The 12987-nt window shown below is 40.0% G+C and overlaps 2 protein-coding genes across 12 annotated transcripts; one reads left to right on the forward strand and one right to left on the reverse strand.

The window, feature by feature from the left end:
* Nucleotides 1-2278: 2278 nt before the first annotated feature.
* LOC112287266 (uncharacterized) lies at nt 2279-8328 on the reverse strand. Of its 10 annotated transcripts, none has more exons than XM_073536525.2 (13): nt 8192-8328; nt 7219-7365; nt 6810-6933; nt 6627-6687; nt 6407-6501; nt 6092-6162; nt 5822-5920; nt 5569-5709; nt 5223-5436; nt 4687-4856; nt 3322-4489; nt 3138-3208; nt 2279-2916 (listed from the first exon to the last, which is right to left on the reverse strand). In XM_073536525.2, exons 2-13 carry the CDS (start codon nt 7348-7350, stop codon nt 2575-2577), a joined length of 2688 nt encoding a protein of 895 aa, XP_073392626.1. In that variant the 5' UTR covers nt 7351-7365; nt 8192-8328; the 3' UTR covers nt 2279-2574. The 10 variants fall into 10 exon arrangements, with proteins under 10 accessions (XP_073392626.1, XP_073392623.1, XP_090109633.1 ...); XM_073536522.2 differs by having other exon boundaries at nt 7960-8271; XM_090253507.1 differs by lacking the exon at nt 8192-8328 and adding an exon at nt 7990-8115 and having other exon boundaries at nt 6810-6921.
* A 2255-nt stretch (nt 8329-10583) lies between these two features.
* On the forward strand, nt 10584-12987 carry LOC112288020 (uncharacterized). 2 transcript variants are annotated; one of them, XM_024531767.3, is made up of 4 exons: nt 10584-11221; nt 11430-11530; nt 11643-11903; nt 12064-12987. In XM_024531767.3, exons 1-4 carry the CDS (start codon nt 11096-11098, stop codon nt 12938-12940), a joined length of 1365 nt encoding a protein of 454 aa, XP_024387535.1. In that variant the 5' UTR covers nt 10584-11095; the 3' UTR covers nt 12941-12987. The 2 variants fall into 2 exon arrangements, with proteins under 2 accessions (XP_024387535.1, XP_024387536.1); XM_024531768.3 differs by having other exon boundaries at nt 10606-10865.

Here is a 12987-nt window from a genome sequence, read left to right on the forward strand (position 1 = left end):
TACTTTAGTCAAAGAAATTGATTTTGGATTTATAAACTAAGGATTTAGTGATAGTTGAAAATTTATATAAGTTGTTTGATTTTTTTCTTTTTCTTAAAGCAACTACTATATGCAGTTTAGTTTTAGTAAAAACTATGCATATAGAAGAATCAAAGAAGGTTATGTATCCAAAATTAATGAATTTTTCTATTGAGACAATGTTTTGGTAGAGGCCTAATACATAATTAATATTCTTAAGGATTTTTTTTTCACCAAATAGAAAAGATACATGAACAAGACCTTATCCTTGAATTACATGTGCATGACCTCTCACTGAGATCACTGAATTGATTTGGAATGGATCTAAGAAGTGAAAAGAATTTCTATCTTCTAAAAAATATATTGAGGCACTAAAGTCAAAGATCTAATTCTTTTTTCTAGGACCAGATTTTAAACTAAGTGTCAAGTGCAGCCTCAAGCATTTCTTCAAAAAAAAATGTGATGAATAATGTTCACTACTTATGTCTTTTGGTATGTTTGTGCCATAGTTGTAGTTGAACCCTTAATAATGTCTTGATTGGGATAATACTCTAGAATTGTAAGATTGCTTGTAATAGTCCCTTAGCAATTGTGATCCTTGTGGTGATGGGGCAAATTGGGCAAGAATTGGTATTAGACAATTTTGGGAGATAGGCCCTCATTTCTTATACCTATTCCAATAAAAATCATTTAGATTAATGTTATCAATGTTGATGGCCATCCAAGGGTTTGAAATCATAGGTATTATACTTTAGTTTGTACCATCATTGTACCATGGCTTGAATCCTTGTCATCAGAGCCTCTATGGACTCATTTTTTTTTGTAAGTATATAAAATGTTCTTTGTTACAAAGCCTAATGCTTAATTCCTCCAAAGATAGAGTAGTTCTCTCATTCTACATTTGCCAAGCTAGATGGAATCTAGCTTGGCAAATCTGCTGGAATCAAGATTATAATCTGCTTAGTATGCGTTGGCTCTTATATACTTTGATGATAAAGGTGGAGACATCCATCTGCTTTGTCATGGAAAGTGTATTCCATTTGTTGAGCACCAACATTGTATTAGCAATCGTGTTTGTTTAATACATTGATTCTAGGGAGTTCTAGGCAGCTCTCAGATCTCAAATATCTTCAATGTAGACCCACATCTTGAGTGGGAATGAGAGTTCGATGTAGGATTTGGCTTGTACTTGTTTTTGTCTGAGTGAAGTTGTTGTAGTATTAAATATGCCATGGATGACTTCGAGAGTAGCACCTGGATCAGTGAGTTCAATTAAGGAGGTCTTTGGTGCTGGAGGTGGATCTTCACCAATAACATCCCAAAGATCATCTAGCTTGAGTATACTTTGCAATGTGGAGTGCCATAACTTGAAATTTGAAGGTCCTGACAACATAACGTCTCTGGAAACTATGGTGTCTATTGTTCCTATGGTAATACTAACTACTAGTTCTACTGAATGTATCAACTTGATCTATTGTAAAGAAAGTGACGATTTTGTGGTGGAAAGTCTAAGCTCACACCGAAGTGTCACAATAGAAGATGTTGACTACTGTGCTACCCAAACCATAAGAATAATAACAAGAAGAATACACAACGAGGTCTAGGGGCCTAGCCTGCATTGATACCATGAGAGAATAAGAGAACAGCAATATATTATGTATTACACACTAAAGAAGTACATGAACGATCTATTATTATGGATGTAGGGCTCCGTTCATGATGAATGAGAGAAAGCTGCCTATTTATGGTTATCTAGGAGTAGTATCCAAGAATATGATATTAAGACTGATCCAGTGATCGAAACAAGTGGTGCAAACCCAAAACAATGAAGCAATATGGAGAATCTATTCTCTTCTCTGTTTACAGTGCGCTCACAAGAGGAGCATGCAATTGGAATTAAACAGAATCGATTTGGTCAGAGGCAGTCCATCTGCAAAGAATTTTGGACACTTTAATGGAGTGTTGTCTGTGAAGATCGCCAGTGAAGAAACTGAATTGGTACAGAGAAAATTTGGATCCTTCTCTGGCCCTTCAATGGTTCATATTTTTCTTATTGTGTCTAAAAAGTTGATCACTTTTTACGAATTCAGCTCAAATACGAAACGCTTAAGCTGAGCAGTAGAAATCTAATCGTCTTGAAAATATGGTTGCGATCGTTGCTCTTACTGCGATTCGTTTTGAATTGTCAGCTTGAGAATGACGAAACTCGTTGACCCAGCAAGCTAGTTGGCTAAAACCCTGCGATTAGTTGGTTGCAGTATTCTGGCAATAAATGCGATTTATTTTTTTAGTATTTTGATTCTTTCAAAATAATAGGTCCAGAAACAAACAAAATGATTGTGTTAAACAGCATGTTTCACCAGTTGATAGTCTCAGTCCGTGTTTACAATATATTCCACATTTTTGTAGCGACGTCTCTGGAAGGAAGGATGAGTGGGAAACATCTATCAATGCGTGGTGTCCGTTCTGAGCTTCTTCCAACATCAACAGTTGGTTCCACTTACAACAAGCTGTTTGAAACAAATAACGTACTTTGATAGATGAGTTTCAAGTTTACTAACTTGCTATTTGAGGAATGTTTGTTCCCTTCAACGTTGTCAGAGGAGGGCCTGCAAGAGGGTGCTGCTGTTTGCTGTTATAGAGACCAGATTGCGTCACATTCTGTAAAGGCTTCTGACCTTTCTCTTGCTTTCCCACCGATTCTTGGTCTACGCCTATTTTCGAGCATGTTTCCTTTGCCCGTGTTTCACCGTTACCCATGGGAGCCTGATTCTCTGCGTTGATGTGCCGTTTGCTTACCTTGTGTCTATTTGTGAGTGATGTTAAGTGAGAGTTGAGGACTTTACAAGACCGCCCCAGCAGGCGTAGCATTCCCGATCTGAAGAACGAGCTCGGCATCTACATAATAACAGAACATGCAAATTAATCCCATAATTGTTTCTAAGACTTGTGAGATCTTTCAAACAACAGTGAAGTTCTAATTAAGTTTGCCAAAAACAGCTATTGATTGTGACACCAAACTCCACTCTCACACACACTTTCCACCTGCGACAATTATGTGGAAAGGAGGGCGAGATGCAAAACTGGAATCATGTTCGAGGAATGTCAAGAACAAATACCTGGTGGAACTTGGTAGCTGCTTCGTGAGCAACTGCGCCCTCTGCTGATCCAATTAAATGGTCGAGTCCATCTGGGACACAGAAATGATACGAACAACGACCGTTCAGATGGACTTTCGTAATAACTTTGGTTAATTGTAAGATCATAAAAATCAAGTAAGGTAGAATTAGTGAAGGATCTCACCTTTGAGATTGAGAAGAGTCATTGTCATTTGGTTAACAAAATTGTTCCACTCAACGAGTTCTTTTTTGTCGTTTGAAAGCGGAGCGGGCTTGGTCAGCGATGGATAGAGGTGCAGTGATTGTCCATGATCTTCCACAGCGCCCTTCGCAACCCTTGGTCTAATATTTCTCTGCTCTTGACGATCGTTCAGTAACTTGCATCGATGGTGACAACGAATTGGAGACGATTTGTCCGGCGATCTTCTACCTTGACTTTCGCTTCTTGTATTGTAAATAGGCGCAAACCATCGCCTTGACGGCGGTTGCGAAGTGGACAATTTTCTATAAGAGTTATGGTGTTCGTAGTCTCTGTTAAAGGCCTGATTGTTGTAATCTCCAAGGCTATTGAAGCTACGGACATTATAGCTGCCACTCTGGGCCCTTTTACCCCCACTTGGGTATCTATGCAAAATGTCCCTGCCCCTTATGTAATTTTCATCAGGTCTATCATGCCAGATAGGATACTCTCGCGGCAGGTCAAGAGTCCTGGGAGATGTGAACCTGCGATCCAAGTCTTGGTCACAAGGATTGATGTGCGCTGAGGTGGATGGCCTATAGCTGTTTTGATCGACAAAAGTGGTTCTTTCTGGACATAATGATCGAGCGGGGCTAATTCTTGCCGAGTTGGCGGCAGGTCTTTGCTTCACTGGAGCGGAGATGAATCTCTTATGCTCATAGTAATCTGACGTATCTTCATTCTCTTGGTGCGGAGACGGCGATACATGATGCGAGCAGTGGCCGTGCCTCGTCAGCCTGCAATGGACTCCCCGATGCTCATCTTGCACGTTCGAAACGGATGCTCCCGAGCAAGAAAGACTGATGTTCGCTCTCGAAGAGATTGTGTTGATGTTTGATTTGGGAGTGACTTTATTGCTTTTGACAGGGCTGTCATTGCGTCCTGCGTTCCTCACTCTACTGATGGTATTACGAGGACTCAGGATACGTGCTGCTCCTCCACCTCTAAGAGTACACGAGTGATGACTTGTGCTGGGAGCATTGGGCTGTTTCTCAGGCATATTCGATTGAGGTGACGAAGTAAACATCAACCGATTTGCTGAGGTGTTCGATTGACATTTAATGGAGCTGCATATGATGGGGTCCAATGATTCGGGATCCATCCAGAATGGACTCTGAGATTTCCAAAAAAAAAAATCAAGACTAATGTTATAATAATAATAATGATAATAAATCAATGTTCAGTAACTACTGGACAGACTTCGGATCACTTTCAGTGCACTTGGACGGCCCTCTGTCTACATACCATACTAAATCCTCGCAGCATCCAGAAAATTAGCAAAGGAAAGAAGCATGAATTATGTGGATTAACCTGGAACGTAGAAAACGTAGTATAGTGCTCTCCATTTTCTAGGATTCCTAAGAGAGTCTCATCCGTGTTGCCACGCATGTCTACGAGGCGCAAAATGCTCAAATCCTTCATCACGTCCAATAACGGTTTCGCTCCCGATCGTGTCATCTGATTGCATCTCAAGTTCAAAGCTTCCACAGGCAACAACCCATTTTTCACCGAGTCAGCGACTCTCTTCAAACTCAAGACTGAATCGTGTGAAAGAAATCCTCTTTCAATACCAGATTATTCATAAAACCAACTGTATTTTTCACCGTGGGCCAAGTCTAACCAGAATAGTTTTAAGGGTACTGAAGCTCGAGGTAGTAAGAGTAGTGTTTGATAACGCTTCAGCACCAAATATCATCGCTTTCACCGTCAAGAGCATGGCAGTATCACTTTCATTTTGTAACGGCTCCTTCACTGTTTTAGTCTAACGACGTCAAAATATGCCGCATGTAGGACGCCTAGGTTTTTATGAACTTCTAAATACTTAACATCATGCGATGCGTGCTTACCACGAAGAGGGGGTTTCTTGTATAGCAGAGGACAGAGCTCCTCAGAGAGGGCGTCGGTAAAGGAGTTGCAGGAGAGGTCAAGAGCAACCAAGCCAAAGTTAGTTGCCTTGGTCGACTTGCCAACGACTTCATGGCGATTGCTGCCGACTATCGTGGGTTTTCGCAGAGTAGTTTCCCAGCTCATTTCTGTTCTCGATGTTATGGCATTGCTGTCCTGTTTCACCAGCGACAAATTCCTGACTCTTATCGTTCAATTAAATAATTATGAAGCATAACTTACCAAGCGCAATATGATCGGATCATGTAAAAGATGGTTTGCATCTGTAGATAGAGTCAGACAGCTAACCACGGGATCCGGTGCAGGTGACCATTTCCCAACAAGAATAACATTCTGTCGCCATTGCTGACCATACTTCGGTGATCTATGTTCAGCTAGCAACTTTTTCTTCAGATTTTGTGATTGAGGGCGCGAGCTTGATATCTCTCCCTGTATTCCATCCACCCACCTCTTTCTTCAGTAAGTCTGCTAGACTTTTCCGTTGGTTACATACAAGAATGTCAGACTAGTCAATTTAGAGCTCTCCAATTAGTGTAATGACCTTAACAACAGCAGTAATAACAGCAGCCGATACATCCGTCAGGGCGCATCCTGATAAATTCAAGATCTGCAAAGGTTGACAATGCTGGAGACTCGAAGCCTGCGAATTCAAAGATGTTGTAAGCCAGTGACAATTTAATACAATGAATATGCAGCTATTGAAACTTCGATGAACCGGTGCAACTATACAAGCAGAACAAGCTCGTGCATGCTGGCTAGGTATTGAGCAGATACGACACGGTAGACTAAGTAGATGATGATCGATAAACACCAGCACTTGAAGGATGTCATCTCCAAGTCTGCTGTTTGCGAATGAAAGGTGTCGAAGTGTCCTGGAGGAACCTGAAATCATCCAACATTGCGGTGTTCAACAGCAGAAAAACAAGCAGATTAACTGTGCACGTTTTCCAGATCTCGTCCCTCTACTCCTGCAGCTTGGAGACATCCCTTTGGATCTTCAAAATAGCAGATGAGACCATTTGGGACCCTTTTCTTGTTCTCCAACCACACTTGCACATCATACGCGACAACTGTACACTTACAGAAGCAAAGCCCCCAATTCATTCTAGGTTACAAGTTTATATACGTATAGCAGGGCACATTGTGTTGATGTCACGTAGTCCCAAGCATACTCCCAATTCCAGAGTCTGCATCCATCCTTCAACGGCACGTGCAAGCGCCCTGCCGCACACATAAATGTTACTCAGATTGGGAGCACTCCACATATCAGCTCAAAGCTAAGACAATACCTTGCCTGTAACTCCTAAAAAGGAATTTTATATACAAATGCGTGTCATAGGAAGGACCTCGTGAATGCGAACAGAGCATCCGTTGTCCTCTGATCCGCAGCGCCAAAATGCAGAGCTACTGCTCTAATGAACAACACCTAATCTTGTCAAATAGAGTCCTTAAGATGACGTCTTATTAAGTCATCTCATAACACTTACAGGAAGGAAGAACCGGAGATAGGCAACTGATTTGAGGATTACCACGTGGCTGATCCTCCAAAGAAACAAACAAGCGCAAAGTGGTGAGGGTTGGATATTTGAGCCGCCTGGCCAATCTAAGAAGATCTAGTAGAGACACTTCATTCAAATTTCTCTGCAAAACATACTTCACATTGTGGTCCATCAGAGGACAGGCAATAATGGAGGGAATGTAGGGCTAGAACCTCAAGAAACAAAACCCAAGTAAATCAAAACAACTGTGACCCACTGCATACTAAGATGACAGATTGATGTTGACGACCCACAATATAGTGATCAAAAGATCAAGATGCAGACTGCTAAACTGAAGCTCATCACAAGAAAGGGACGGTACTTAGGCACTTGCATTTGTTTCAATTTCTAAATATCTGTGAAGCAGCTTCAAGCTCGCTTAGAATAAGCGGGCACTGACCTGTATGTTTGATGCACGGCGAGAAGACCGGCATTTTGGAGGCGACTGATTTGAGGAACTTTTGGAAATTGGACAATCGATGTCATGACTACTGCACGCCTGGAGATGAGAGACTTCACGCTCCGTCGTCATGCTCGTAGACAACCCCTGCTTTTTGGAGGATTTCAGATTGCTATTCGCCTCCTTACTAGCTGAGGATACATATAAGCTTCGTCACGTGGAATAAATTCTTGACGATAATCTAGGCATATATCTACTTCCGATTCTTTGCCGGTAAAATGCAAAGGATGCCATGAACCCAAGGGCAACTGACCCAATATCTTTACAAAGTTTGCTGAGCCTTTTCCAGCTCATGAAACCACTCAAATCTAAGAAGAACAAAATCGAGATACATTGGACATGTCTGCTCAACATGCAGACCACAGCATCTCCGAAATTCAACTAGATTAACACAAAATTCTCGCTCAGCACTCTCCGCTGACACACACAACAACGCCAGCCACACCCAACGATCGCATTATTCCTCCCAGATCCTTGCTCCCGAATTACAAACTCAGTCATCAAATCATACAAGCACAACGTAAATCCACACAAAAATAAGAACACAAGTCGCTACAATCGCCGCGAATCTGCCGAGAAAGCGAGAAACGCTGCGACGAGAAAGAGAGAGCGCGGGAGGGGGAGAGGTGGAGATGCAGAGGGGAAGTAGAGTAGGAGTTTGTGATACAAAAAGAGATTTACAAGATCCGTCACGTAATAGACAGTTACCACCTCCTGCTGCTCAAACCTAACGGTAGAATTGATCCCATTTCAGCCGACTCCGTCACCCGTCTCCTTCCCTCTCCACACCGCCTTCCGATCTCGACCTTACTCTTTTGAAATTCCCGCAAATGCACATTCAAACGCGGGAGTTCAAGCGAAAACCAGTCTGCTTCCGAAAATGTCCACTCCGCAGGGTTTTTTTGAAGAATACCACGTCGAGATACAGGCCAGGAAGATGATTTCCGCAACGGAGAGTCGGCGATGCAATCGCCCATGCTTGACCATTAAATGTGCCCTCCTAACCGAAGGAAATTCACGTCGCGAATGCTTGATTAAGGGTATGATTACTTCGAAGGTCAATTAAGGGCTGGATTACGCTAATTCGTGATTAAGGGTTCGATTAGAGACCCCGTTTGTGGGGGAGAGCAGCGGAAGGGAGTTTAAAGATGGCTCGTGAGGGTTCACACTTGGAGGAAACGGTTATCGACAAGGAATCTAGAGATTTTGAAGAAAATGACAGGAATTTTTAAAGAATAATAAAAAATAATACTAGCAGAAACATTGTTATTGTTTATGACTTTGCAAAAATGTGGATCGCTCTAATTAGTATTTGAGTAGTACAATTTTTTCACCAACTTTAAATTTAACAAAATTTACAAAAATATATATTGAAACATATATATATATATATGTTAGAACAAGCTTTCTCTAAGTGAAATTTATTTATGGTGTATGTTATATAAAATAATTTTAATAAATTATGTATCTAATTATTTTTATTTATTTTACTATAAAAAGAATTATTTAAAAACCAGAATTTATCCATCTAATTAATAAAAATATTGACTAAAAACCAGTAGTTATTTGAATAGAACAATAAAATTAAAATGATAGTAGGTGAATCATAATTTGAACTTTGAAAATTGAAAATGTGCAAATGTAGCAAACTTTGATAATTCCATTTCCATGTAATGTGCATGATATGTATATGTATATATATATATATATATATATATAGTACAAATCTTCTTGCTAGAAAGAGATATCAATATGCAATTTTATATCAATTTAAAAATAGGAATAAATTGGTGATTTATTCAGTTGATAACTTTACATGGTTGTTTACTTATTTACTTATCATAAGTTTTCTTTTTATAGACTAGCTAAATTAATGGAGTAGAAAAGTTGCCAATGAAATTAATATTTGATCCATTTGACATAGATTTCATTTTCACAACATGCATTTATAAAAACATTATACTTTTTGGTGCATTTTAGATCTTTCATTTTGTAATATATCTTTAGGAAGACACTCTATATATTGTTGTCATAACTAATCACTCTAAGCTAAATTTTGTAATGTAATTTGACTAGAAATTAGATTTAATCTTTAAATATGTTATTATTTCATTTGGCTCAAATGTTCCACATGATAGCATTGTGGAATAATAGCCACAACCTATTTATGATAACAAATTGATTTAGTATGTAATGGTCATAGTTGATTTACTTCCAAGTAAACCAAGGGAGGTTTATCACCAATGGTTTGCCTTTGAACAAAATAATTAATGCTAAAATGTTAATACAATATGTCCATGCTTCTTATGCAAATTGATATCCCTACACTTAATGGAAAATAGTATTTTTTTTATGTATTAGTATAGACTATGCATTATTTGAACTATCTTTGGTCTAAGATTGCCACATTTGCTTCTTTGAATATTGACTACCAAGTTTTTTTTACTAAATTTGCCATAAGATCTCAACTTCTTTTCTTTTATTATAATTTTAAGAAAACTTGTTAAGATTAAATTTATAACATGGATATTTGTGTAAAGAAGAACTTCTAATATATTCTATGAGAGTGTGGAGTACAATCACAATTTATCTACACATGTAATTATCAAATGATCAAACATTTTATATATGCCAAGTGTTATCTATTTGATTATTGTGGCTTCAATGCCAAATTATATTCTATTTATAAAATGTTATCCTAGAAGGCTTGAATTGTGTTAATGATCATCTCCTATGATTATCACTATATTTGTTAAATATATTTTTAAAATTTTTAAAATTTTAAAATTTTTTTATAAATAAAATTTTGTGTTCCATACCATTCCCATAAATTTGGGAGCAGATGCTATAAAATCTTTCAATACATTGTTTCAAAAGTAGATGCCTATGGTAAAAACAATATAACTTCAACTTGTATTATGTTTTTCAAATCATGTTTCAAAATTTGAATATTAGTGATTAAGTGTCTATATGAAAAAACACATAATCAATTTTTTTTTTCTTATATTATTAAACGTTTTAGACCCCCACTAATATAAAAAAATAAATTCTTCAATTTTCTAAGATTTTAGGAATAAAAACAATTGACATATAATATAGATATATAAGATGTTTGTCTTTATTAATTTTATAAACAAATACTCTATTTACTTTTCTATAATCCATTTTTCTTTTCTACTCTCTTCTTTTCCTAATTTTCCAATGTTTTCTAATCTTTAAGATGTTAAATTTTCCTCAGGCTTTAGCTTATGAGCAGGTCATGAAGAAGCCAAGGGGATTCCACCCAAAGCAGCATGGGCTCGTCGTCCTCGTCCCCCTAAAACCCTAGAGGAAGGGGGTTCTCGGAACAGGCGTCGGGTTTGTGGAGCCATGAAGAAGAATGCGCAGAGAAGGTGCTAATCGCTCGACCGCTCCGCACAAGGACTCATCACGCCACACAGCCGAGCTGTATCGAGCCCTTTGCAGCCTTTCTCTTCGCAATTAGGGCTCAGGTTTTGATAGCAGCGCTTGCCATCTGAAGTGACTCTTTCTCCTGGCGATGTCGCACTTTTGACACTCGTCACGCTATGGCAGCCACTATTCGGAGGGTACGTGCATCTACTTTTCGAGTTGATGCAATTCTCTTTGTTCTTAATTTCAGTGATAAGTGCTGGTGAATGAAGGTGGGTTATGGATCTTTGGATGCTAGTGAATTTTTAGTGAGTGTCTGTGAGGAGAGGTTTTGGATTTCTCTCGCCAAGCGGGTGGACACGAGATGGATTTGGTTTCATGAATACTGTTGCTGAACATCTCGTGTTCATCTGTTTTCTTATGGTTAATGCGCAATGCGAGTGATAATTTCACCAAATGCTGCATTGCGGAATGGCGTGTGGGGGAACGTGGAAGGCTGCTGCTGCTTTCATCTGCCAATTTTTGTATTAGACGCTATATGATGGTTGTGTCTGTGAGTGCTTTTCTTTTTATTTTTCTTTTCTTTTTCTTTTTCTTCAAATTCTAAACATTCATTCAGCTGTTTTTATTTTGCACTGACTCGAAGTTTCAAATTGCACATTCCCGGATCTTAGCGGAGGCGTACAAATTCATGCTGGGATGTGTAAGTTACATTTTTTTTGTTCAAATTTACTTAAAGAATTGCCCATTTTTTAATGCAGATGTGGGATACGTGGTCGCGGACAGGGTCCCTGTTCGGTACTGTGGACAAGCGGCGGCTTCAACATGAAATTGACACCCACAAACTTTTCCTCCTTACGAGGTATTAGTCAAAAATAAGTTTTATACAGTGTAGTTATTTAACCTATAGGTACCACACAAGTTTTTCGGTTTGAAAATCATGGGTGAACTTTAATTGGTCCCGTTGTGTACAGTTTCCAGCGTGAGGCCACTTCTGGGGAAATAGGGGTGGCAGAGGAACTCACAAAACTTGCTGAGGCGACACCTTTCGAAGAGCAGCAGCGACAAGTTCAAGAGCAAGTTCATGGACAGATTAAAAAATTGTCGACTGTATTGGACAGCATACTTCTTAAGGATCCTCTTCCTGAAATTCCAAGTCCGCCTTCAGAGAAGAAGCGACCCAGCGGTTTGTTTTTCGCTCTTGGAAGACAACCAGAACCTGAAGCTCCTCCTCGGTGAGTATTGTTCCATTGGATATATGTTCTTTCCCATCGAAATGTCGACATGTTTGGATCGTTGTATTTTACCTATCGAGGACCTTAAGTGGGATAGTTTATGGATCAAGAGGGAGTTACATGCCAAATTTAGGAATGACAATATGCCCACACCGCGCAGCGCAAACGCAATTGAGACGAAGCCATTAACTAGGGAGCAAGTAGCATCAGCCTTTAGAGAACACACGGGCTTCACGTTATGTTTGCAACGATCCGGTATACCCCATGAAGAAGCGGGCACGGGTCTTTTCATCAAAGGAAGAGCTGAGCCAGGGACTGTGGTATCCATGTACCCGGGTGTCGTCTATTCTCCTTCACAGTATCGATACATCCCTGGGTATCCCAAGGTGGATGTCGATAATGGCTACTTGATATCCCGCTATGACGGGCTTGTAATTGATGGCAAACCTTGGGGCAAGGGCGACGACATCCGAGAGTGGTGGGATGGTCACAATGGAATCTCCTTCGAGCAAGCGGCCGAACTAACGGGACCTGCGAGACAGTCTCTTCCAAGTTTCTGGCAATTCGTGGGTGGCGGCAAGGTGATGCAAGGTCCGCTGGAAGGTGCAGAGCTTGAACGGAGGAGCCCGATTGCACTGGGCCACTTCGCCAATCATCCACCTGAAGGAGTTCATCCAAACGTCATGATCTGCCCTTACACATTCTCCATTTCTGGTCAACAATCCATGAGGGCTTACATTCCCAACGTTATGTTTGGAAATGATGAAGAGTTCGATATGCAGCGACGAGGTCCTCTTTGGATCAACGAGGGTAAGAAGGAGCGCCCTGAAGATCCAGCTGATACCAGGCTTTCTACAGTAGAAAGATCTGAGCAGCCGATCACTTTAATCAGCGATGTGCACACGCTGGTGTTGGTTACCACGAGAGAGGTGGACAATGAGGAGCTGTTCCTGAATTACAGACTGAGTAGTTACATCCAGCAGCCTGAATGGTATCACCCGGTCAATGTCGAGGAAGAGAAACGCCGATGGGATTAAGTATTCTTGAGAATGTTACCGGCTGAACAGCGCCGATGCTTTTCGTA

Source organism: Physcomitrium patens, chromosome 10 (genome assembly GCF_059467195.1).
Source record: "Physcomitrium patens ecotype Gransden chromosome 10, ASM5946719v1, whole genome shotgun sequence".
NCBI lineage: Eukaryota > Viridiplantae > Streptophyta > Bryopsida > Funariales > Funariaceae > Physcomitrium > Physcomitrium patens.

What these genes read in the sequence shown, in the direction of transcription:
- LOC112288020 (XM_024531767.3), top strand. Translation starts at nt 11,096, where the DNA reads ATGCGCAATGCGAGTGATAATTTCACCAAATGCTGCATTGCGGAATGG. An exon ending in GCTATATGATGGTTGTGTCT is followed by an intron (nt 11,222 to 11,429) that starts GTGAGTGCTTTT and finishes TTTTTAATGCAG; the next exon opens with ATGTGGGATACGTGGTCGCG. An exon ending in AAACTTTTCCTCCTTACGAG is followed by an intron (nt 11,531 to 11,642) that starts GTATTAGTCAAA and finishes CGTTGTGTACAG; the next exon opens with TTTCCAGCGTGAGGCCACTT.
- LOC112287266 (XM_073536525.2), bottom strand. Translation starts at nt 7,350, where the DNA reads ATGACGACGGAGCGTGAAGTCTCTCATCTCCAGGCGTGCAGTAGTCAT. An exon ending in TTTGGAGGATCAGCCACGTG is followed by an intron (nt 6,688 to 6,809) that starts GTAATCCTCAAA and finishes TCATTAGAGCAG; the next exon opens with TAGCTCTGCATTTTGGCGCT. An exon ending in CAGCTACCAAGTTCCACCAG is followed by an intron (nt 2,917 to 3,137) that starts GTATTTGTTCTT and finishes GTTATTATGTAG; the next exon opens with ATGCCGAGCTCGTTCTTCAG.